General features: G+C 35.5%; 3 protein-coding genes across 4 annotated transcripts in view; 2 read left to right on the forward strand and 1 right to left on the reverse strand.

The window, feature by feature from the left end:
- The first annotated feature begins 1,421 nt into the window (after positions 1–1,421).
- LOC106057489 (protein 60A-like) lies at positions 1,422–5,820 on the forward strand. Its single transcript, XM_056034025.1, has 2 exons — positions 1,422–1,610; positions 4,689–5,820. The coding sequence occupies exon 2, from the start codon at positions 4,729–4,731 to the stop codon at positions 5,515–5,517; it is 789 nt and encodes a 262-aa protein (XP_055890000.1). The 5' UTR covers positions 1,422–1,610; positions 4,689–4,728; the 3' UTR covers positions 5,518–5,820.
- A 6,285-nt stretch (positions 5,821–12,105) lies between these two features.
- Positions 12,106–17,033, forward strand: LOC106057579 (uncharacterized). Of its 2 annotated transcripts, none has more exons than XM_013214823.2 (4): positions 12,106–12,181; positions 12,983–13,043; positions 13,919–14,508; positions 16,893–17,033. In XM_013214823.2, exons 1-3 carry the CDS (start codon positions 12,177–12,179, stop codon positions 14,489–14,491), a joined length of 639 nt encoding a protein of 212 aa, XP_013070277.2. In that variant the 5' UTR covers positions 12,106–12,176; the 3' UTR covers positions 14,492–14,508; positions 16,893–17,033. The 2 variants fall into 2 exon arrangements, with proteins under 2 accessions (XP_013070277.2, XP_013070278.2); XM_013214824.2 differs by having other exon boundaries at positions 12,124–12,231.
- The window catches only part of LOC106057540 (uncharacterized), a 31,805-nt gene continuing 21,825 nt past the window's right edge, over positions 16,869–26,848 (reverse strand). The window contains exons 8-10 of the mRNA XM_056032976.1: positions 25,583–25,885; positions 20,983–21,186; positions 16,869–19,406 (exon numbers count right to left, since the gene is read on the reverse strand). Of these exons, the coding sequence (XP_055888951.1) occupies positions 19,168–19,406; positions 20,983–21,186; positions 25,583–25,885 (746 nt within the window). The 3' untranslated portion in view covers positions 16,869–19,167. The remainder of the gene's footprint in view (positions 19,407–20,982; positions 21,187–25,582; positions 25,886–26,848) is intronic.

Below are 26,848 nucleotides of genomic sequence, written 5' to 3' on the forward strand. Positions count from 1 at the left end.
GTAATCAACGTCTCTTAGGAGCTCTTTAGATTTTAAAATTAGTTCTGCAGCTAATGTTAGAGCAGACGACATTGAATTATGAACATATCAGGGGAGAGTGTACACTAAACAGGAAAGAGGTAAGGGGGGGGGACATATAACTATATTTCGACATTCCGGAAAGCTCATCATAAATAACTTTATACAATGTGTGTGTTTTAGTGGGCGGGGAGGAAGGGTAGGAATACAGAACACAAAAAATAGGGATAAAGCCGAACGTAAATGGACGGTACTAAAACTACTAACATGCCTAGAAAACATTATAAAAAGGGCATCAAAAATCACCTGCACAACATTACCATATTTAAAGGAACTTTTTGAACAGAAATGTCTAAGAAAAATCGCAAAAATCTTGGAAGACAACAGCCACCCGCTCCATCATAACTACTTGAAGTCGTCTCGAAGTGGGCGACTTCTGTCAATCAAGACAAGAACAGAGCGTTACAAAAACTCGTTCGATCCTTTCTCGGTCAGACTTTATCAACGCCACCCTTTGATCATGAAACACGAAAAGGACCAAGATGCCTGTGTGTAATCACGGAATGTACTCTTCATGGTGTGTCTGTTATGCTTCTGTTGTGTTGTCTTTATATGAGAAAAGAGTCCTCGTAATCACAACAAATCTCCATAATGATCAATAAAAGAGTCTTAGTCTTAAAATGTATGAGACCATTCAAAGATAAAGAAAATTAGTTTTATAAATAAAATTATGTGCATGTTTGTCCTATAACAACGTCTAGAATACTAAGACTAGTCTAGAATCGAAAATAACCCGGGCTATCTTCTTTCTATTTCTCAAGACGCATGTTTTTCAACTGCTGGCAAGATTTTTTTTTTTCTAATTTAGCAAAAATATTCCCATGTTCCCATGTCACTCTGTTACCTAATCCTTGGAAAAATAAAATTTTCCCACCTATAAAAAAAAATTAACAAATTTATGCAATTGTTTAAAAAAAAAAGATACATGCCAAAATGTGAGCAAAAAGCGGAGACAAGGAGTGTTTGGCTTCTAATCTTAAGGAATGAATAACATAGGAAGACCTATGAAGAACACCTTTCAACTTGATCTATGTCGGTAGACCCATTTACCATTATCCTTTCGACACATTGGAACAATAGCATTGTTCGACTCAGACTACAACCAACTCTGTCAATAGTGTTACGACTGGACTGCCGTCACAACACCTTGATCAAACCTACAACAAGGGCGCCACCCAACCACCCGTGACGTAGGATTACATTAGAGTCGCCCGTTCCACCTGATTGGCTGTCCACTGTTGTTTTTAGAGCGTTATCCAACCTGCCCAGCTTGGCCATTCAACGGTGAATAGTTACTGACAAATAACTGGTCATTCGGTCACCTCGTCAGCACGCCACGCAAACTTGGCAATAGATGTCTTGGTCAGAGAAGCCTTTTTTTTTTTGGCGCAACGATCTTCATCTGTGTATTCGTTTAAATCGGCATTTTAAAAACTGTTTTACTTAGCGTGAGGACTTTACTCTTGCATTCAGGAAAATAATCGTGTTAAAGTTATATTATTGACTACATCCAAGCAGAAAGAGTTAATCATGTAAGTAATTTTTTTGTTGCAAAGTAATTATGGTTAAGTTAGTACAGGTCGAGGTGTTCTATAACAACTGGTCTCACTTTGAACCTCAATCTACTCGATCTGCTACTTTCCATTTAGAGACAAACGAGTCGTACGAGACTTGACATAACTTACTGGTCCTCTTAGAGACTTGACATAACTTACTGGTCCTCTTAGAGACTTGACATAACTTACTGGTCCTCTTAGAGACTTGACATAACTTACTGGTCCTCTTAGAGACTTGACATAACTTACTGGTCCTCTTAGAGACTTGACATAACTTACTGGTCCTCTTAGAGACTTGACATAACTTACTGGTCCTCTTAGAGACTTGACATAACTTACTGGTCCTCTTAGAGACTTGACATAACTTACTGGTCCTCTTAGAGACTTGACATAACTTACTGGTCCTCTTAGAGACTTGACATAACTTACTGGTCCTCTTAGAGACTTGACATAACTTACTGGTCCTCTTAGAGACTTGACATAACTTACTGGTCCTCTTAGAGACTTGACATAACTTACTGGTCCTCTTAGAGACTTGACATAACTTACTGGTCCTCTTAGAGACTTGACATAACTTACTGGTCCTCTTAGAGACTTGACATAACTTACTGGTCCTCTTAGAGACTTGACATAACTTACTGGTCCTCTGAACGAGTCGTACGAGACTTGACATAACTTACTGGTCCTCTGAACGAGTCATAAGAGACTTGACATAACTTACTGGTCCTCTGAAGTCTTTATTACCTCCATATCTGTCTAATTATAACTCTCTTAGTCTAGTCAAGTGTAATCTTAATTACACCACTCTTAGTTGTCAAATAGTTAAGTCGTGATTATGGTCCTCCTAGTCAAGTGTCCTTGATTAAGGTTCTGAGCCATCTTAGTCTAGTGGTCTAAATTATGGCTCTCTGAGTCTTAATATTGTTTCTCCCAGTCTAATGAAGTCTTGATTATGGCCCTCTTAGACTAACTAAGTCTTCATTATGGCCTGTTAGGCTGTTTGTAACTTTCCCACAAAGAAAAAAAAATGATTTATGATTTCATTAAATTGTAGTTTTAAAAAATCTCGTGTGCTCGCTCTTACAGTGACTAGTATGATATCTCCAGAGTCATTGGTAACAGATGCGTAACCTAAAGATGAGAAAATACAGTTTTAGTTAATATTTGAACATTTTACATTAAATTATGATTTAATCTGTTTTGTGACTGTAAGAATAATTTCACATTTGGCTGTAATCAGCTTCAGATTTTTTTTTCAATTTATTAAAAATAAAAAGCAAAGTATCCCTTTCTGACCTAGCAATCTATAAGACAGAGGATGTAAAGGTCATCTGTTTCTATGCCCGACTGTTAACGAGGGTGTCATACAGCCACCACAATGGAGGAAAATAATAATCGCACGTAACTAATCTACTCTCAATGAGGAAAACATCATATAACTTCCCAAATGAACAAACCTTTCCGCATGCGTGCGTTAAAAACAATTCATCCTACTCTCCAAACCGTTTGCACTAAACAAAAAATGTTCATTCACAATTATTGCAGACGATCTAATTTGTGGAGTTATTTCCCCAAGTATTAGACTACTGCAAACAAATAAAGCTGTCATTACAACAACAAAAAAAAACTCACTGTTCATGTATAACTGCCCAATTTCGTATGGATCTGATTTAAGATCGATTGTGAATATGCCAAAGCAATTCACAAAAATATTTTTTTTATTTTTGTTAGTCAATTTCTTACTTCTTAAATTCCTACAGTTATCTCCCATTTTCTACATAGTCTGACGTATATGGATTATCTTATCTTATATAATACAGACGTTACTTTAAAAATAAGATGATTACGTCCTACGCGTCATGCATTCAGTCATGCCTATTAACCAATGACTTAAATTCTGCCAAGTCACTGGTTTTCCTGGCTAGCTCAGGCAACCCATTCCTTCTCTAATAGCACTAGGGATTTGGAAGTAAAACAATGAATCCTTTATTTAATGCTAAAATTTCGTGTAATAATAGTATGAATGGTTTGCTCAGTTGATAGCACCCAGTACAGTAAATGCGAATGTCAAGAGTTTGTTTCTCATACTGGCGATTTTGTAATTATATCTTTATTTCGCAAAAGTTCTTTGTAAGTTGTATATAATTTTGTATAAACGTTTTATGTTAGTTATGTTTGATGTCGCTAAACAGGGGCGGACTGGGTGTCAAAATCGGCCCGGGGATTTCTATAAAATCTGGCCCACAAATTCTCTATCATGTGATGGGCTTTCATTTCTAGGTGTACCTGTCATCAAAATCATTGTTACGTTGGATAATGTATTGATATGCATGCATACAGTGAACTCTATATCTTTATAAGCAGTATAGGTCTTTTTAAATCAGCAATTATGTAGGCCCTAAAAAGATGAAGCCTACTAGTAGCACTGTCTACATCCTACATTTTATTTTCCGAAAATGTGTTAGATTAAAATAGTATTACATTGCAATGTCTGTGAAAGTTTTTTTTTTAAACACGACGCTCAGGATGCCTTTAATACAAATAAAAATAATAATATAATACGAATATTATAAAACCTTTAACAATTTGAAATGTGCCATAGTGGCTTCGATCAGGCCATTTCGGTGGCCCTACTGTCCCATTTGGGTAACGGCCCACCGGGTATTTGCCCAGATGCCCATATAGCCATTCCGCCCCTGTCGCTAAATATGGAATAAATACATACATGGAACTCACTCCCAATCGATCTCAGACAGACAACATGCTTCACTACATTCGAGAAGAACAGTAAGGCCCATCTGTTCAAAACTTTATTAGATTAGTTTGTCATTTTAGCTTTCGTGTTTATGTTTGTAATGTTATCACAGCGCCTTCAGACTACATTTTGTTTGTTAAAGGCGCTCTATAAGTTTAATTATTATTATTATTATTATTATTGAGGAGTCATATACAAAATCATTTTATAAGGTAGCCTATTTGTTTCCATAAACCATCTTTATTGCAACATTGATGACATCCTGTTCTCAAATTTTAATTTAAATTCTTCCGTTTCAGAAAGGTTTCAAATTTGGTGAAATTAATACCTGCGTGTCTCATGATGGCTCGAATCTTGGTTCTGTTGCTGTGTACATTGGTCAGTTCAAAGTATATCTCATACGAGGACAACGACAATCAAGGTCAGCCTCAGATTCCAGACAGTCGCAAACATCGCAAGGGAGACCAGCAAAAGCAGAAGCTGTTGGAGTTACTACGGCACGGAACTAAACCTATAGACTCGGCCACCAACTTCATGCTTGACCTCTATGTGGCGAGCAACGCCGAAAGAAATGGGAACGACCTTGACCTAAGCAGCACACTTTCTTCTGCTAAGACCAACTCTGGGACCCCTGACGTCACAGTCGCTTTGCCTAACGTTCCAGACATGGTTCGTTACCCAAGACACGACACGGATGCCGTTTTTTATTTTAACTTTACCGTCTCTAAAGGTGACCAGGTCAAGGCCGCGGAGCTTCATCTTTATAAAGAGTCCTCAGGTGAAGATCAGTATCAAGGGGAGTTTACTCTAAGCCTATACGAGATACAAGTCACATCTGACAGCGGTGCTAAGGGCATTTTTCTTGGCGCTACAAGGACGACCGACCCGGATGAAAGCGGATGGATTGTTCTGGATGTTACACAAGCGGCTGAGATCTGGGCCCTCTTCCCGCTCGCTAATTACGGCCTTTACCTCAAAGTCACCGACTCTTCGGGACGCACCGTTGATTACAGAAACATTGGATTAACAGACAATGAGGGCCCAGTTCTAAACCAGCCGTTTTTAGTGGTATTCATGACATCTTCAGGAGAAAGTAACTCTAATTTCTGGAGCTATCTTCCCAAGTAGAAGACTAGTGTTAATACTGTTAATATATTGATCTACACACTGCTCAACTCAGCAAAATTCATGTTTATTTGACATTCGCTGCCATGTCGTTCCTGGTGAAAAGCTGCATCATGGTATCTCAAAAACTATTTCAAGCATGACTTTATGGGATGACCTTTAGCGCCGTGACTTTAAAGACTACTTTTAGTACCATTTCATTTCAGGATATGACATTTAACGTAAATATCAACACCATAATTAATGCACCTGACTTCATCAGCAGGTCATTTCAAGTGAATGCTGAAATAATGAATAGTGTTGAGACATTTGGTGCAATGCTTTTAGAGGTGGCATTCAAAAAAAAAGTTAAAACAAATTTTTTGTCTAAAAAATCTAGCATTGAACATTTTGTAAATGGTGTATTGAACAAATCTTAACAAGATAAGCCTAAAAGGTTGACTTTACATACAAGCAGAAATCGATATACTTCTCCCAAATTGGGAATCCTTATAACCATGCACCATGTTCCCTTTTAATATTGAAGTCTATTTACAATTAGTCACTGGTGTCTTTCGATTCTACATAATTTGAATGTTTATCTTTATTGGATAGATAGATGGATGGATGGATAGATAGAGAGAGAGAAAATTAATTAGATTAATTATAACCATGCATAGATAACAAATCATAGAATTAAATAATTTGAATGTAAGCTTGTAATATAAATAAAGATATGATTTCCTTTAATACCACGTGCAATTCATCACAGTTGTCTTTTGATTCTACATTATTTGAATATTCATTTTTAAAGGATAGGTAGATAGCTAGATGCATAGATAGATGGATGGATGGATGGATATATTTTAATCTTAGGAAACTGACGAGAGTTGTTAAATGATAACTTTCATCAAAAAAGATGTGTAAAATAAATTTGGATGTTTATTATCTATCAAGGCTTCTCGAGTTCGAGTTGTTTATTGATCGACACAAGGCAGCACGGAATGCTTCTCTCAGATGACAGCTCCTCCCACTGGCTCACAAAAATGTTTGGACCATGAGGCACCGGGGCATGCTTTAAGTAAAAAAAAAGCAATTCAAAAACAGATTTAATTTTAATATAATTATAGTCTAATAAATTATAACGGTTAAACCAGAGTTGTTGTTTTTTTCTGCGTAGCCAATTAACTAGTAATGTTTTCCCAAAGTTAATACATAAAATGTCAAATTTCTAGGAAAATTGTTAGAGCCAGTTTTTGAAATCCATGGCAACTCATCCAGCTTTTTGAGACCATGAAGTGTTTGCAAGCTGAAAAAAAAACGTGTATACATATCCAATGTTTATTTGATGACAATTGGATTGTCAACTCTTGTTGACACTGCTGAAAGCCTAAATTAAGAGACTAGAATGTATTGATCATTTCTCGTATGATGTACAGTGTTTTTACAAAGTCTTATATTAACTCATTCTGTCTGATAAAAGTTTGTACACATTATTTCACCCACATTTCTTGTACCTAACAAAACATGAATTAATAAATCAAATTAATCAATAAGTGAATGAAATATTGGGGATTCATTTTATTTGTTTGGTATTGAATAAGGGAAAGAAATTGTACTAGACAGATGTGATGATATAAGTAATCTCCTGTGTACTTTGTGTAGAGAATTTTCGTAAGCACTTTGCTGGTAGTGTGTTTAGTACTTTGACTTGATGAGGCTGGAACACCCGAGCTCAAATTCAAGGCGTTCCATTTTTGTAAACGAAAATTCATGTTAAAAGCGATCACGGTAGCTTGAATTCAAATTGCCCCCCCCCCTCCCTGCCTTTTCCTTCCTTCCTCCTTCCCTTCCTAAGTGATTTAGACAAGTGGTAGAATCATAGCGCATTTAGAAAGCTAAAACCATGAAATTGCGCTAAAAAAAGTTAATTGGTAAAAATATTTATATTCGCACTGATTTATTATTGTTATTCTAGATCTGTTACACATTTAATGACATCTATCCTAACTATTAGATACAGTTCCACTTAATATAATATTTTTTTAAAGTATGTTAAAAATATTCATTTTGTAAATCATAAAAAAAACATCAACGACGCTCTTCAAACATTACACGAATTCAGTTCTCCTTTCACCAGATGAATACCCAATAAAAATTTTATTACAAACCTGATCTTTCACATCAGTTGTTACATAATGGAATCTTATTTTTCCTGTTAAAATTGCATATCATAAGGAAATAGAAAAAAAAGTCCTAGTCTCAAGAGACAAGCCTCTTCTGAGTATCCTCATCCCAGTTTTTTTCCACCGTCAGATCTCGTTGTCTTGTACCTTGGATATATATTGTATATTAAGGATGGAACAGCCTAACCTTTTTTTCTTTTATATTTTTAGAACTTCAATAAATAGGCCACACTTAAACAAGTCACCTAATATACTCTATTTTACCGTGATATCTAGTATCTGAAACAAGGGTCCGCTCTCTCTCTCTCTCTCTCTCTGTCTATCTCTCTGTCTGTCTCTCTCTCTCTGTCTCTCTCTGTCTGTCTCTCTCTCTGTCTCTCTCTGTCTTTCTCTCTCTCTGTCTCTCGCTCTCTTTCTCTCTCTCTCTCTCTCTCTCCTTTTAGTTGTTTTTTTTTTCGTCCTTTTTCTCTGGCATATACTTTTGACTTGATTTTGAGCGACTCGTTTTATAACGCTCCCTCTCCATCGACACACACACACATATATACATTTCGTCCGTAAAGTATTCGTTTGAAGGTTTAAGAGATATCTTTATACATGGATACATAGGTGCAGAAATCAGTCACTGAGTGATATATTGCACTTATGATATAGATACGTTTCAGAATACCACTTGACTGACTGACTTAATCATTAATGTATCGAAAGATCTCATCAACTGTCGTACGGAACGTCCTCAATTCAAACTCACGGCTCAAGCCTTCTCAAGCCAACACGGTAACCACTCTGCTAGTGGAGAGCTTATGAACATGGAAGATTGTAGAGTTATCTATTGTTTCTATACTCTCGTCCTATTTACAAAGCTTAATATAAACTCACTCCGTCTGTCTGTCTGGTACAAAGACTAATTGGTTCATCTTTTTAAATTGTTTCTTGTGTTGTCAGCTAAAGAAATAATTGTGCGAGATTTCAGCTTGATCCGAAATTTAGTTTGGAAGAAATAACGTGAACAACAAACTTTTTACCAGACAGACAAAAACAACAACAACAAAACAGTTAAACTTACCAAAGGAGCTATGTCTAGAATTCAAGAGCTGACATTGTGTGTTGAGGGCTCGATTCATTTGACTATCATTAGAGGATGCTAAAAAAAAATAAAAATTTTGTCGTTGTAATAAAATGGTCGAAAAGTTGTGAATGTTCGGGTGGGTGGGGCTTCCGGTCGTTAAAAAAGTGTATTAAGTATTCTGATAGTGAATTGAGAAACCAATTAGTGTGTGTGTGAGTGGGGGGGGGGGGGATTTATAAAGCGGGATACTCCAATTCAAGTCAAAAGTCTATATTAGATAACATACAAAGCGCAGAGTGAAAAAAAAAGGGTTCAAGATACAAAGATGGAGAGAGAGAGAGAGAAAAAAAAAAGAGAGAGAGAGCGGGTTGTTTTATTTAACAGATACTAGAGTTCAAAGGCTAAAAAGTTTTGTTTATAAATCGTTAAAATGTGACCTTTGACTTGGAAGTTAAAAAAAAAAAGGAAACGATTTTCTGGCCAAATTAAACAATTTATAGCTCGGGAACAAATCGACGGGCGTAGCCGGTGTGTAATACTAGTGGTAGTATAAAACAAAAATTTTAACAAAAAAATTGATTCGAAATGATCTATATTTTACTATGTTACAGAACGGCTCAAGAAATGTCTAAACTTCTAAAAAATAGTGTATGGTATAGACCTGCAGGGCCTACCCAGTATGTTGTACGTTATCAGCACAGGCCTGTATAGGAATGCTAATAACAGTACTGAACAGCCTCTTTGTGGATGGCTATGTAAAATTGCTTTTTGGCGTATCCGGTCTAAAGAATAAACGAAGTGCTGATAAGCTATGTTTGTTTGTTTTTTAAGTAATTTTGTTTTTTCTCTTTTCAACTTTTTTAGCACTTGTCAGTGTTTATTGTTTTAATATTTGTAGATGTTGTGGCCTCACCACAGGCCAAGAAATTAGAGACAGGGTTACTGATGACGTGCTAACTATATTTCAGTAAAATCCCAAAATCCCTTTTGTGCCCAGCGCCCCCTAAAATCTCAAAATCGCCCCCCAGGGGGCGATAGCGCCCCCGTTGAAGACCACTGCAGTGTAGACAATGGCCTAGTACACTACAGCGACGAAGATAATTGACGTTCTCCCATATCAGTGGATTAAAATATATTTTTCTGTAGTCCTTGAGTCTAATCCTAATTGCTCGTGTCGATGACAGCAGTATGCAGAAAGTGAGGGTTTAATTGTAATAAATTTTCAAGTTAATAATGTCTAAAATAACTGAGCTAGACACCTATTCTCTATGTTTATATTCTACACGAGAAGCCTACAAAAAGCAACACACACACACACTGTCATCGAACACAGAAGAAACACAACTGGTCATTTTTTTCGTTTGCAGCGGAGGCGCGGTGGTTGAGTGGTAAAGTGCTTGGCCTTTGTCTCCATTTGAAATTCAGATGAAGAGTCTGATTGTTAATTTAGGGATCTTTAGTGTGTCTATCAGTCCAACCAGCACAAATGGGTACTTGACGTTATTTGAGGAAAACTCTTTCTCTCCTAACTGACGATGCCAACGTTGATTCCACCAGAATGTGGTAAATAATTACGGAGAGAAAGAGTTAAGTCGGGTGGTGGTTGTGCTGGCCACACGACACCCTAGTTAACTCTTTCTCTCCGTAATAATTTTTCCACGTTTCGAATGAATTCTTCAATTTGCTCATTACTATCTCACTACACTCTTAGGATTAGGCTTCAATAGCTTTGTTGTTGTTTTTTTTTATGTTGTATTTGGTATAGAATTAAAGGGGAATGCATGCTTTTTTTATATTTATATAACACAAAGTCAAGTTTATAAAATTAAACATTAATTTATTTTAATGAGGTCAAAATCAACGATGGTATCGTTGATTAGGAGAGAAAGAGTTAACTGTGAGCCACAGAAACAGATGATCTTTGCATCATCTGCTCTGTAGATCTAAAGGTCTATATGAGAAAGTTTACAATTGCATTTCTTTTGCGATATTCCCACTTTTGTTGGCATCATATAGATCTAGGTCTAATTGTGTTTCCTAATCATGTTTATAGTTTATCGTGAATTTAATGTATTTAAAAGTATATTAAAGGATTTTATTTTATCGCTAACTAAAGTAAAATGGCACTTAGTATTCACCCAATGCCATTTTGAATTGGACGCACAAGAAATATAAATTCAATGCCCTTTTTGGATTGGTAGTTATAAAATACAAAGTGGTCACCTCATGATGTTGATGAAGCACATCACTTACAGATGAACATCATTTGATGTCACGGAAAGGAAAGGGAAGTAATCTCGTGTTGTTTCTTCAGAGTGACCCAGAAAACGGCAACAACTGAACCCGCGATGAAGGGTCACTAACTGAATGTGACAGGTCTTATGCTTGAAAACATGGGACACAAAATCTGTCGCACAGATTTGCACAACAGAACATTCCCATTTCTCTTAATGAGTCAATTCTATATTTTGACTTGTGAGGGAAAAAATAAACAAACAGCGGTTCTCACTAAAAATTACGGAGTTATCGGGCATGTGTATACAACATTTCAATCATTTATTTGTCTATATATGAGTGTGTCAAATTTTTGGTTTTCATTTTATGAATTTAAAAAAAAATGCCATCAATTTGTGAAGACGAGAAAAACACAAAGTTTGTGACAATACATTTATTGATTTACTAAAAATCGTATTTCTTTCGCTTCGCTCAGTTAGTGACATGCTTAGAAATATCAGTGTGTAGGCTTGAGGAGACATGAGCCCTCGAGTTGGAATTCGGGTCTTTCACCTTTTACCCCTTGCTTCTCCCGCCACTCTTTCCCATTTGACCAGACAAGTGATCGCGTCGTAGCGTCTAGAGAAAGCTAAAAGCGTGAAATAGAACTGGAAAAACAAACAACAATTGGTACAAATATTTCTATTAGCATAGGTTTATTATATCTGCCGGTCCCAAGCACGGGTGAGAAAGGAGGAGGGTTTGGCGTTGGAGTAGCGACCCCACCCTGTAAAAACCACAATTGCTACAGAAACGGTAAACTTGACACAAGTCTAAGATCTATTACAAGCTTAATTGCATTATGTTTCCAAACAAATTGATACAACTACATTTAATATAAGCTTTTTTTTTTCCAAAGTATTTTTTTATATGTTCTTGATAAATTGGAGAGAATAACTCTCAGAGAGTTACTTTTTTTTAAGATGAGACATGGGACCCGCAAGCAATTGAAAGTACAACATTTTCTGACGAACACAAGAAGACAGAAGAGAACAACAACAGGAGAACCGCTGTTATGTGTGCGTGTGTGGGTAGGTAGGTGTGTGTGTGTGTGTGTGTTTACCTATGTGTATGAAGTGTTATAAAATCGAAGAAATCAAAGTGACATCCATACCGAAGTTATGTTTTAACATTTCTACCAAGAAGGTCAACATATGAGGTAGGTCTTTAGTATTCTAATCCAAGGTGCTGACAGTTTCTGGACTCGAGGTAGGTTCTTACGCTTGCAATAAACGTAAAGTAGGTCATTGTGCTTGTAATGTAAAATGGGTTAGTGCTAGATCAATCCTTATAGAAGACCTCAGTCCTCAAGACTGACCTGCGATGTCGCAACCTGTAGGCAGTTTAGCCCAATAGTTCTTTGCCACATCACAGGTCAGACTTCTCGACCTGTGACCTGAATAAATATTAAGAAATATTGAAAAATTACAATTCTTATCTTATCTTATCTTATATAATACAGACGTTACTTCAATACTCATCATCATCATAATCATTGCCTCCTTCAGTCGTGAAATGACTATGCTTCATCTCGAACACTTTTTCATATGGCTGTGGAGCCCTATTTTGGAGAGACACTCCCGTCCACATATATTGCTTGTCAAGGTGGCTTTCGCTTTGGTAGTAGAGGAGCTGGCCATTTTCCGTGTGGCACGCTTTTCTTCAAGAATCGAGGCCCAAAGTCTTCTCGCTGTCTTTAGCTTTCTATACTATTGATTGTATTATTCTGACGCCTATTTCTTTTTACTGTCTCTATCCAAGATACTGTCAAATAAAAAATGAAGTAAGGAGCCTACTATTCAAAGTTTTTACGGCCGCCACTGGGGCTATTCTCAATCTTTTTGTTTGTTTTTCAGTCAAATGTTTGGAGTTTAGATTCTAAGCAAAGATGCAAGTCAAAGGGAAATGTTCAACTCAAATGAAGCGAAATTGAATGCTTTCATTTTCTTTTTTATTTCAGCATCATGGGAACAATTCAATTGTTTCTGTTTTGTTTCATTTCTCTGAATCAGATTTCCAACGTAAGTTTTTCATAATAAATTAAATATTTTAATCTTTTTAATCTATCTATGTATCTATGTCTTTCTGTCTATCTGTCTCTCTCTCTTTATACCTATATGTATATTTTTGTTTTATTTAGTTATAATGTTTTGTTTGGTGTAATGAACAAATTGTAAGACAAATTTCCTTATGGATAATACAGATCATTATTATATAAAACTAATCGACCGGCGGCGTACATATGCCGCTACATATGCGCGATAAATAAAAACGGCATAATGCATTAGCCGTAATAGTGTAATCTGTTTCGCATAGGGCCCCACAATGCTTAAGTCCGGCCCTGCTATTTAGTGACCTGTAAATATACATAGCAAATTACTTGTTCTCTTTCCATGACTTCTTGGCCACAATGGTTAAGTCCGGCGCTGCTATTTAATGTTTGTAAAATATTTGCTTGTAAAATGTTTTACATGTTTCGGATGTTCCTTCAGAGTTGACGATAGTTTACTTTCTAGTCCAAACCTCCCGCAGGACGAAGGGGGATGGGAGCAGGCAGGGTTTGACAGTCAAGCGCACAGCCATCCGTATCGACGTGTGAATACCCACTAGTCTTCCCCCCCCCCTCTTGATTTTTCGTGGCTTGACTATCCGCAAAAATAAGAGAGTAATCTTTCCTTTACTTCTTCTCGTCCAAACACTTGAGGGAAGAGCAGAATTATATATATATATTCTTAATGATTAAGAATAATGACCTAGCGTGTAAAAAATAATATTTCGTTTCGTTTCCAGAAATTTTTAATAATAAACTTTGACTATTTTAGTATTTTAGACTGTACGAAGTAGGGATGTTTTTATAGCATTTTAACTAGCTCTGTTTGAAAACAAAAAATTCTAGGTATATTCCAAGACAATGTCTTCCAGAGAGTTGAAAGACCTTCTCGCCTCATTGAGGGCTGACTCTCAGACGTCCAACTTTCTCCTCACTTACTACGACGCCTTGAACACCACCGGCACCCCTCTTCTCGACTTCCAGGACATCGCCCCGGTCTACAAAGCCATGGACAAAATAGCGCTGACATTTGTCACGGTTGGACAGATATCTAGGTCAGATTACATGGAAAGTGTGAGATCCGCTGATGCAAAAGTCCGAGCCGCGGTGGAGAAGCTGTACGGCCTGTTCGACAAGGACAAGAACAATGTGATCGACCACGAGGAGCTGGAATTAACGCTGAGGCCGAGGGTCGTCTTCTTCTACGTTGACCTCCTCATCCTGGGCGCAGACCTGGACGGCGACAAGAGGGTCACTGAGGACGAGTACAAGAGGCACATCGCCACGGCGGACTACGTGACAGGTGACGCCCACAAGGCGTTTCTGGAAGGCAACTTCAACTTCGCCGACCTTGACGATAACACGGTGCTGGAAATGAAGGACCTCCAGATCCTCTTCCCACATGACAGCCCGAAATAGAATTACAGTAAAACAAGGTAACTAGTAAACGTTGTTGCAATTATTATTATTATTCAATTATTATTATTATTATTAAAGATCCCGAAAAAAAAAATCCAATCTTTCAAGGTTCGGAAGCCAAGCGGTTTACCGCTAAGCATCTGCGTCGTAACTCAAGATGTATGAAATAGTATGTGTCTTCAGTATTGTCATTTGTCAATATGTGTCAATGTATGTGTCTTCAGTATTGTCATTTGTCAATATGTGTCAATGTATGTGTCTTCAGTATTGTCATTTGTCAATATGAGTCAATGTATGAGTCTTCAGTATTGTCATTTGTCAATATGAGTCAATGTATGTGTCTTCAGTATTGTCATTTGTCAATATGAGTCAATGTATGTGTCTTCAGTATTGTCATTTATCAATATGAGTCAATGTATGTGTCTTCAGTATTGTCATTTATCAATATGAGTCAATGTATGAGTCTTCAGTATTGTCATTTGTCAATATGAGTCAATGTATGTGTCTTCAGTATTGTCATTTATCAATATGTGTCAATGTATGTGTCTTCAGTATTGTCATTTGTCAATATGTGTCAATGTATGTGTCTTCAGTATTGTCATTGTCAATATATGCGTGGTATTTATTTAAAAAAAAAAACAATACTAATTTTGCGTAATTTTGTAGAACGTCGCTACATTAATCAATCAATTGCAAAAAATGTAGGGTTAAAATTATATTTATGGTGTAAAGGTTCTTGCATAAGTATTACCTTACCGAGTAAGCAACGTAAGTTAATGAAGTGCTGCACAATAACAATATTTGTATAAAATTTAATTTCCCCATTTTATTTCACTCAAGTAAAAATATTTTGTGAAATCGTGCCGTTTGTTTTATTGGATATTTTGGTGGTTGCCTGGTCGTGTTGGAATCGCTCCCAACTATCTTCTCGATGGCCCAGGGTTAACACTTTACCCGCTGCCTTCTCCAGCCGAGATGCGCTAGGTTTGGCCAAGGATGTCATATTATTCAGTTCTGAAGGAACATCCAAACCATGTAAAAACACCCCCCCCCCCAAATATTTTCAAGTGGAACTTGTATGTTGATGTTAGGTCATTACATTGCTTCTTACTTTTAGGCGTAAATATTTGTACATGCTTTATAGTAAATTTTATTGATCTCTGTGGAAATGTGTTGTGATTACAAGGACTCTTTTCTCATATAAAGACCACACAACAGAAACATTCACATAAATGGAACAGACACAACATAAAGAGTTCATTCAGCGACTACACACAGGCATCTTGGTCCTTTATGTTTCCTGATCAAAGGGTCGCGTTGATATAATGTGACCAAGTAAGGTACGAACGAGTTTTTGTACCGCTCTGTTCTTGTCTTGATTGACAGTAGTCGCCCACTTCGCGACGACTTGACGTAGATATGATGGAGCGGGTGGCTATTGTCTTCCAAGATTTTCCTGATTTTTCTTAGACATTTTTTGTTCAAAACATTCATTTAAATATGGTAATTTTGTGCGTGTGATTTTTGATGCCCTCTTTATGATGTTTCCTAGGCGGCGCAACAGTTTAGATGAAGTGTTGCCTTGCCAACAAGTAATTCCGTATGTTAGCAGATTTTGCATAGTCGCGCCGTAAAAAAATTATTTAGGAACTTCGTATTTAGTTTAAAGCTATTGAGTTTGTATAGGAAAAAATAGTCGCTGGTCTGTTTTCTTTGTCAGAGTTCCAATGTGGTCTTCACATGAATGCCTGTTATCAATGATGACGCCTAGATATTTATATGACTTCACTTGTTCTATGGATGTAGTGTTTATCTGCAGTTCGTGAATCATCTGTTTTTCTTTCTGAAATCTATTATAAGTTCTTTAGTTTTTGTGACATTCAGTTCTAGAAATGTAACTTTGACTGGAGACTATATCTAAGTCTAGTGCCAACAGGGCGTAGTCAGACGTAATTATGCGATAACAGTCAATTTAAACTGCTTATTGAAGTTTGTAATCGTTGCTTTTATTTTTACGTAGAACTTATTTCGATTACATCCATATTCTAGATCTAGAAGTAGATTTAGACTAGATCTTAAAGAGTTCCAAATCAGAACTTTGGGATCTAGTATTAGATGTAGTGTTAGATCTGGATCTCCATACGTCTAGATAATGGACATACCAATATATAATCTCAAAAGTGTACCTGTCTCGAAGTCAGATTTGAAAAATGCTAAAGTCCTAGCAGATATCGGTGTTATGGGATCGATACCCTAATGGATCCAAACAGTTTTTTAATTATTTATGTTTGTTATTTTATTATACAGGAAGTTTAATATTGGAGGTTTTGTCTTCTTTGTTGTTGTTTTTTTTGTTTATTTTAAATTAATTTTTAAAAATATTTTTCTTGTTTATTTTCAGCTTAACTCAAAACAGTGAGAGAAAGAAAAAAAAGCTTCTCAAATAACGCCAGAGATTAAAGATTAATTTCTACAACTTCTTTGTGTAAATATAGTAAATTATAAAATAATTAATCATAATAAAAGACGATATTGAGCTATTGAGACATTTTCTAACATAATTCCTTAGGTGTGTCCTATAGTTTATTCAAGAGCTAAAAATAATGTGAACAAACATTTGTTTTGAAAGATGATATAAATATTACAAAAAATAATAATAATAATAATAAAACAACAATTATATTATAACGCACTAAAAAGTAAAATTTAAAATATTAAAAAATCAAAGCGTTGGGTGTTATAGTTCAAATAAAGTTCACACCAAAAGCTTTGATATTTCTTATTTATTCGTTTTAATGTAAGCGCTGATTTTATTTTTCTATTTACTAGTTCATTAGATTCACCTTGCTAGACCTCAGTGTCAGGTTTAGGATTTATTTGCGACACTCGCGACACTCAGAGCTTAGAAAACATTTTCGACAACTATTACTACCCAAAGCAACGTAGCACCAAGAATGTTTGTAACACAATTTTGAACAAATGTGTTACACTTTGGTCTGACCAGTCGCCAAGGGAAGTCACACAGGTGTTTATAGTTATTGTTTACATACCAACAACGACTTATCTCCATTAGTACATTTTCTATATAAACAAAATTAGTTAATAGCAACCAATTGGATGAGTAGAAATGGTCGAAAAATCAAGTGCGAAAATCCAAATATCAAGAAACATACATGAAAGATACAAACAAGCAAGAAAAATACAAACATACAAATAAAATTCATATCCATCATCCTTAACTCTTTGCAATTAATGAAAAAATTACATTAAGGGCTCGCAAGAGTGTTGACTGTATCGGACTGTATCTTTTAAAACAGATCCATTTAGGTACTGACTTCCACCACGCTAATGAAAAAGTGCAGGCGCCATTTTTTATACATACAAAATTTTCAAGGATTCTTTTAGAAGCTTACTCTTCTATCAGTGTTTGTGCACGCTCTCAAAGTGTTTTAAACGAATAAGCAAAAACAAGAAAAATATGTTTAAAATCCTTTTTTTTTAAAAAGCAAAGCTTATACTAAGCGTAGTTGTATCAATTAGTTTGGATCAGTCATGTAATTGAATTTGTAATAGATATAGGATTCTAGACTAATAATAATAAACTTGTGCGATTAGAAATATTTTTACCAAATGTTTTTGTTTAGCGCTATTCATGTTTTTAGCTTTCTCAATATGCTATGATCCTCTTGTCTGGACCAGTAGGAAAGGGGGAGAAAGAAAGGAGTATCTGGATGATCGCTTCTTAAATGCAATTATGACAAAAAATTGTTTAAAAATAAACGTGTAACGACCTGAATTCGAACACCGTGCTAAAAGCCTCCACAAGATGACACTCTACCACTGTGCTAGCGAAGTGCTTATGAAACTGGAAGGTTTTATAGTTATCTATTGTTAATTTCAAACTTTAAAGCGTCGACCTATAAACGGGACTACTTCAGCTTATACCACCACATCAGTCAAGTACAATTTATTTCCCTTTTTCAAGATACCAGACAAAATTACTGATTATCAATAGTTAATTAACTAATTTTTTTATTATTATTAAATTGATTCTTGTATTGTCAGTTAAAAGAAATAATTGAGCAAAATTTCAGCTTGATCCGAGATAGGATGTCGAAGAAATAACGTGCACAAATGTTCTACTAGACAGACAGACATACAGACAGAGTGAGCTGATATAAGCTTTATAATAAAAAAAAGTAGTTTATCGTAATGGTTTTATTTCTTCTCCTTATCTCTATTGTTCTTTCTGGTTAATGTGAAGATTTACGTGTTTTATGGCACATTTAGCCAGAGGATTACTCAAAGCTGAAGTACACGAAGACGGCAGTCTTTATTTATTGTCATCTGTAAATAGTGCCAGAGTACCTAGCAATCAACCACTGACAGTGAAGTACTGCTGACCATCAAAGTTCACCAGTGAAGTACTGCTGGCCATCAAAGTTCACCTATGAAGTACAGCTGGCCGTCGAATTTCACCAGAGAAGTACTAATGACCATCAAAGCTCACTAGTAAAGTTCTGCTGGCTAACAAAGTTCACATATAAAGTATTGCTGACCATCAAAGTTCACCAGTGAAGTACTACTGACCATCAAAGTTCACCAGTAAAGCACTACTGACCATCAAAGTTCACCAGTAAAGTACTGCTTGCCATCAAAGTTAACGTACAATACTGCTAACCATCAACCGTGCTGTAGATGTTGGCCTCTGACTCCTGCATGCTACCTGTCCTACTGAGTGAGATTCGGCGACTACTGGACGAGCCTTTCCCAGGGGCATAACCAGGGTTGTCATATTCCATGGGCGTACTCGATTTACGATGTGTTGATACTCTGGGTATGTAGGTCGCAGGCTTGTCATAATGAGCGTAGGACATATAATCTGGTGGGGGTTCCTCGATCAAAGTTTTGGACCCTACAGGAAGAAAAAGATTAACAAAAAAGTTAAAATATGAGTTAGACATTTAATCCGGCTTTTAGCCTGAACTTAACATAATTTTAACAAGGAAAACATTTTTAAACAAGGCTAAAAAGACAGTTTGTGTAGAAACACAAACTCAAAATCGGCCCCTGAAGTGGTCCACCCAGGCAGGTAAAAAGGAAGATTTCAACGTTTTCAGAAAGAATATCAGAATGAATTTCTATCAAAGGCAAATGACAGAGAAGAATGGAGAAAGAATGTTGACAGATCTTGAGTGGTGCCCCAGCGGTCCAGCAGTCCAAGACATAAGTAAAAGTGAATGTTACGTTAGATGTGAACCTGGCCTAACTGATGTCATATAATGATTATCTAATTAATCTAATTGTTTTGTAAAAGGTCAATCTCTTATTCAAAGCCTGAAGAAAAAAAACATTTCCGTAGGAAAAAAAAATATTCTTTTAGCTATTGCCTAATAAGTTCTGGTATTTGATTGTGCTATAGTTTACACAATAACATAAAAAAACACTACTTATTAAATGCTGTTTTAAAGTATGTTCCACTTGTATGCATATTAAATAGATTTTTTCTCCTTAAAAAATAAGTAAACATTTTTTGTGAATATAGAGCTATTATGACTGAACTTATTTAACTTAACAACACATTTGCACACAAAAAAAAAATGTTTGACACAAGATCTAAAATCTTTTGCATAAATGTGTTCCAAATCTGGTGAATTTATGTCTCGCTTACTTCATAGCCTCCTCCAGTGTTTGTTACTATTAATAATGAATAGTTATAAAAATGTGTATTTTTATGAAACATGCATTATTAGTAGTAACAAACACTGGAGACTATTAAACCACACTCAACTAATAGCGTCTATTCCCCTTTCGGGGGCAGCTAAAAATATACTTTTTAAAGAGGCAATACTCCCATCGGTAAACTTTAAATCTTTTAAAATATTTTTAAAAATATTAATTAAAAAAAAATATTTGATTCAACTTGGGATTGAACCCATGACATCAGTCAGCATCTTGTTTGCCTTAAAGTTTAAAGTCCGTATTATCTGAATTGGCCAGCGGGAAGAACATTTTTACGTCATTATTTATTACTATGTACAAAAAGGTCTAACACTAGACCTAAAGATCTTATTTAGAACTCCTGGGATCTAGTCTAGATTTACTTTTAGATCTATACGTTATCTATATTAGATTTACGTAACAATATAAGCAACGCTTATAAACTTCAATATAATTGAAGCAACTTTAAATCTACTGTTATCGCATAATTGCGGTAATACGACCGACTACGCCATGTTGGCTCAAGACCTAGATAGATTTGAAAGTCTCTAGCCAAATTTTCATTTATTTTTTACTTTGAAAACTTAAAACGGTCAAACTAGCTAGAGGCCAACGAGCTACTAATTATTTTCTCAGCGATATACATCAACTGTTTAATTTCTTTAACAAAAAATCGCTAGAGCAGTATTCGAGATCAGCGTCCATCCTCCATGAAGGAGTGAAATGAATAGAGATATTAAAAAAAACAAATGTAGAAATGAAAACCTCACCAGTTTTATTGTTTGTTCGGACAATACACTTGACTTTGCTGTCACCTACAGTGAAGTACACTGCCTGGTTCTCCTGTTTCTGGGAAGTCTTCAAGCGCCGCCTCCATATGACGAAGATGATAATGACAAGCAAGAGAAGAAAGATGGAACAGCCAAGACCAATGGCAAGACCAAATACGATAGAGTTGATACCACAGGTTCCTTCTGGCAATAGCAAGAATATGCTTATTACTCATTAATACAATTTACAAGTCATATTTATGCATTCGTAAGTTCACTTAAATTGAATTTCAAATACTCCTCCTGAAGAGTTGCGTCATAGCCTAGACATTCTCTAGGGCGATAAGAGAGGGAGGGGTAAGGGATTTGAACGCAGGACTATATTGACAAGAGTGTGGAACGCATACCACATGACCAAGATATCCATTTCAAAAATAATATTTTATTAAAAGTAAAAAGAAAATTCCCCTTTCAGACCTTGCGATCAATTGGGCTGATGATGTTAATGTCATCAGTTTATTCAGCCAACGGTTAACTAACAGGATGTCATGTGGCAAGCAAAAGGGGCCAACTACCTTTACTTTCCCAAACTAAAGTCATGTACCCATTCTGGTTGGGTGGACTCAGGGGCGACCTGAAAATCCCGAAATTCAAAATCCCACTCTTTACCGAGATTCGAACCCAAGACTTTAGATTCGGAAGGCTTAACCACTCATCCGCCACGCCTAAACTTAGTTCTAACTGCTTCAATATTTCTGGTGGGAATGGTTGCTTTACCCACACCCTTTAACCCTAGGTCGACTTGACTTGTCATGACCAGGGCTTGCATTTGACCATTTGGCTTTGGATATATTAGCACAAAATTTTCTTAGGTAAAGTTCAAGTGACTGTTTATGTGGTAGTACCCTTCTGGAGAGCTGTGTCTCAATAGGAGCAGCTTTGCAATTCAATCCAGTTTTCAGTAGGTGATAAACTTTGGATATGTTAATCAACATGTGTGTGCACTATTTATTTTCCTCCTATTATAAAGAGAAATTACTGGAGCATTTTACATATTTAGATGTGGTTTAAAAATGTGTTATACAACTCATCACTATATCAATTAATGCATATAATCATTCATGTAATAAAGGACGATTTTGTGAATACGATTATCGCAATGGCCATTTTAAATGCATTATATTTTATAGCTAGTGCCAAATAAAGTTTATTTTAAACTTCATATGATAAAAAATATTTTAATAAAAATATATATAAAATTGTTATGTCCCTTGGTTCAAGATTTATTACACTTGCATATATGCATCTTGTTGGCTTTGGTCCCTTGCACATAAAACGGTTTCGCCAGAAGGTAAAAACAGAGTACTTTTTGTCACGTGTCATTGCAGCTTTGACATCTGAATGCCTTGTGATTTACTCCTCTATCTAGTGACCGTACTACTAACAAGCATATTATATATATATATATACACACAAAGCTTATGAAAGGAAAATAACCGCTAAAAGTGGGTCAAAATATAATAAGGGGATTAAATCCATTTATACATCAACATCTCCCATTAAGTAGCATTTGTTTCCCTTATTTCGATATCAAACAAAATAATTACCAATAACTAATTAACTAATGGGTTAATCCTTTTTATTGACTCATATCTAGTCAGGTACAATGAATGATTTGTGCAAAGTTTTAATATGATCCGGTATCGGGAAACGGGAGAAGAAACCATGTTCACATGTAGATTTATAGACATTGATGGTTTAGGTTTACACTATACACGCAAAGGTAATGTTCATCTGTAGCAAGACCAATTTTTCCTTGATGTTAATTCTTGAAACTTTTCACAAGAAAGCTAAGAGTGTTTTAGATATCCTGGATAATTGACTATACATGCTGACGAATCTGTTTAATTAAGCTACAATTGCAAGCCATATGTTGGACTTAGTTATCTTTACCTATGTGAGATAGAATGCAGATTTAAAGTAGCTCATAAAATAGCCTTAATTTTTTTCCGGGCCGCATAACGGCGTACAGGGTTCTAACTTGGCAACATTATGACGACCCATCGTTACGCATTCAATGCAGACACATATCCATTTTAACGTATTCAAAACTAATATTTATTTTAAAATGCAACTATAAAGTAACTTTAAAGAAATCTCCTACAAATAACGTTTAACATGAAAATATTCTAGGCTTGAATTTAATGATAAGATCAGTGATACATAACAATATATAGGCCTGGGGCTGTACACGTTTCAAAGACGTTGGTCACTAGATACAACATAGAAAAAAAACAAAAACCAACAAGGTTACAAAGAGACTTTGATTGGAAACACAAATTCACAATAGTTCCTTGAAGTGGTCCGCTCTTTAAGGTAAAAAAGCAGGTTGAATATTTTCAGCAGTATATTAAAAGTTATTAACTACAAACTATCAACAACCACAATGACATCTCAACCAATACAAAAAAAAAGGAGAGACGTGTACGTATCGAAAGTATTGTCGATACTATTGTACTGTTAGTCCAACTGATGACAGGATACGGAGATTTATTAATGTTATTATTTAATTGTTAATATTCAGATTTATAAAATGAATTGATTACTATAGCGATATGTTTAAATGTATACCTGGCCTACCTGATGTTATTGAATATTATCTAACTGATGTTTTTGTAATACCACTACACTTTCATTCGAGTCCTCAAGGAGGTAACTTTTCATGCTTTTAGATATAGTGTTATACTAGCAGGACATTATCTGTGGCCTGCTGGCCTTAGATTGTGTATTTCTAATTTAGTGGGTTGGATTTATATATATGTCAAACTAATGTTAAGTTCGTTTCAAGTTTTTCTCTTTCGACACGAAAAAAAAAAGTTTTGCGAAAATGGGTTTACCCATTAAGCCGATACATGCATATCTATTAAAAATGAAGGAAGCGCAAGATGAATGAAATAGAAAGTAGGCCTACAATTAAACAGGTTTACCCGATTTGTTAAATAAATAGGATTATAAAGTACGTCAGGACTTCTAATTTCCCAGATAGGAACGACTTTATGTAAAAATGCTTTTGAAACACAAATTCGAAGGTTTTATCAAATAATGAAATCAATAGACTATATTTTATACTTTCATGTATCAAAGTAAAAAACTATCTGTGCAAATTGTAGTTTTAAAAATTAGATTCTAGATTCTTTCCATTTTGTCTCATGTTAACATGGTAAACATAGCCTAGATCCATGAAATAGTAATACTTTTATAGAGTTGGGCAACTTTTTTTTTGTTGGTCCTAAGTTTGTTTTAGGGCTACTATACATACGTGACGTTTCCAGTTAGTACTGTGGTGATTATGTTTTGTATATAATATTGTAAACGGTACGTCATAGAACCTTGGTTGTAAGACGTAAAGAATTCTATGTTTATTTATTTTTTAACCATAATTTCATTGGTCCATTGGTTGGGACAGAGTGACAGCGCTTGAAGTTTTGTTATTGTTGACAGGGGACCGGAGTTTTGTGATAGCATAGTAGGAGCCATTATAAGGCAGTTTGATAGTTAATGTATATTTAGGAATTCAGCTTTTGTTGGCGTTATCTACAGTTATAATTTATTCCTATTTCTTTATTAAATAATTCTTATTTCTAATGCATCCCTGGTGTTTCTTGAAGTATTGCATACGTAATGTATCCATGTCAAAGTCATAGGCTAGGAGTTCACAACAATCACAGCAAGTACCCTAGGAACATTTATGTCAAGTTTGATCAAGATTGGTCAAATGGTTTTGATTTTTATAAGGAGCATACATACATACGCCTTACTTTCTGCTTTCTAGTATAGATAACTGCACATTTTAATCGAATGCTATATTGTGAAACACTGCTATTGATAGTTGTTTTTAATTATATTTGACTTACATACATACTAATTACTTCATTTAAAATTTAAACAGCTTGCATAACAGTAAACATTTAACTGACTTTTCAATTATTTTCTATATCATAATTTAAAAAAAAAAAAAAAAAGGAGTTTGATTATACTTCTTTATGGTGTGAAGATATATATAGTAGGCTTGAATTTTTTTACAATCAATAGTGAACAGTTGTAAAATATGGTGTATTTTTTATGACTAAACTGCTTATATAGTTAATTGAAAAAATGTAATGTTTCGCTTTCAAACAAGAAAAGAGTTACCGTTGTACTAGAACTTTAAAAGTTTCCCTTTCAGACAGATGATGTTAAGGTCATCTGTTTCTATGGCCAATGGTTAACGAGCAGAATATCATGTGGTCAGCACAACGACCAACCGTCTTTACTTTCCCCAACTAAAGTCAGGTACCCATTAGAGTTGGGTGGACTCAGGGCGTCTTGAAAATCTAGACTTTTCATGTTAATTAGAGACTTAAACTCTGCTAAATATTTGGTTTTCCTTCCTGATTCAGGCACTAGAGTAGAAAAAGCAGTTATACGAATTTGTCCTAGAATATGGAATAAGGAATGTGTCTTTAGAAGAAACCACCACACTAAGTATACAAGTCTTGATTTAGATTTAATCTAAGAAGCAAAAAAAAAAAGAAATATATCAAGAGAAGATTCTACAAACCTGCAACAGTCACTATTTTAATCTCCTCTGCCAGCAAAGCAGAAGTGTAGTTGTTCTGGACCCTACACCTGAACTCAAACCTTCCAGGTGACGAAGGCACAAAGTTGTAATTGAGGCTGTGGGTGTACTCTCGCTCATGGGACGTCCTCGACACGTGTTCCTCGTTGTTGATGATCAAGAAGCTGGTGGTCCAGGGATAGGCCTGACTCACTGACACTGTACATGTCAGTGGCATCAGGGTCCTAGTGCATAGATCTACATCCAGGCGTCCTGGGATGTCTAGCTGAACAGTGGCGTATCCACCTTAAACGAAAAGAAAACAAAATATTGAACAAATAACTTGTGATTTTTGAAGACATGGTCTTCTTATTTGAGGAAAGATATCAAGACAACTGCTTATAAGGGAATTTATTTTCAATAGTAATTCATGGTACTATTTAAAAGCATATATATCTTTTATGTATGATTCTATAAAACACTCAGATACTCCGTAAAGGGCTAGAGTATTCAAAATTATTTTCTTCATTATACCATAAAGTGGGGGCCGGATGCTTGAGTGGTTAAGCGCTTTGATTCCATACCTGGGGTCCTTGGTGCGCATCGTTAACCGTTGGCCATAGAAACAGTTCTCCTTTGACCTTTAAATCACGTGCCCCATAGATTGAAAGGTCTGAAAGGGAAACTTTACTAACTTTATATACCATAAAACAGAAGTTAGAGTTAGTGCCGTAAAGCATTCCTCAATCACTTTCAAGAATATTTAAAAGCTGAAATTAGTGTTATATGGACATTATCTTATAACTTTTAACCTTTTAAAGAGAAGATAACTACTTCCATGTGTTAATCAAGCCATGTATTTTAATTAAAGACTTGAACTATACAAATTATTAGGCCTGCCTGACTGATTCAGGCAGCCCATTTTAATGTTATAATGACACTAGGGAAGAAGGAGCCTTCTACGAAATAGTCCAAGCGTATGACATAAAACATGTGTCCCTGTCTAAGAAATTCTACAGTGTTAACTACTATGGTCAACAGTTTAACTGATGCACATTTGTTAATTTTCTTACAAAGACAATACTGCTTTCTTTGAAAAATTATATAGATTGTCAAACTAGAGTTTTCAATAGTGAGGTCGACAAGCTAGTAATTATTTTCTAAACCAAATACACCAAACTGTTTTTTTTTTGTTTTTTTTCGTTTTTACTGACAATAAAAACTCAAAATGTTTTTGTTTTTTTATTAAATATGACTAATAATTTTTTA

The sequence above is a fragment of the Biomphalaria glabrata genome, chromosome 6 (assembly GCF_947242115.1).
Source record: "Biomphalaria glabrata chromosome 6, xgBioGlab47.1, whole genome shotgun sequence".
Lineage (NCBI taxonomy): Eukaryota > Metazoa > Mollusca > Gastropoda > Planorbidae > Biomphalaria > Biomphalaria glabrata.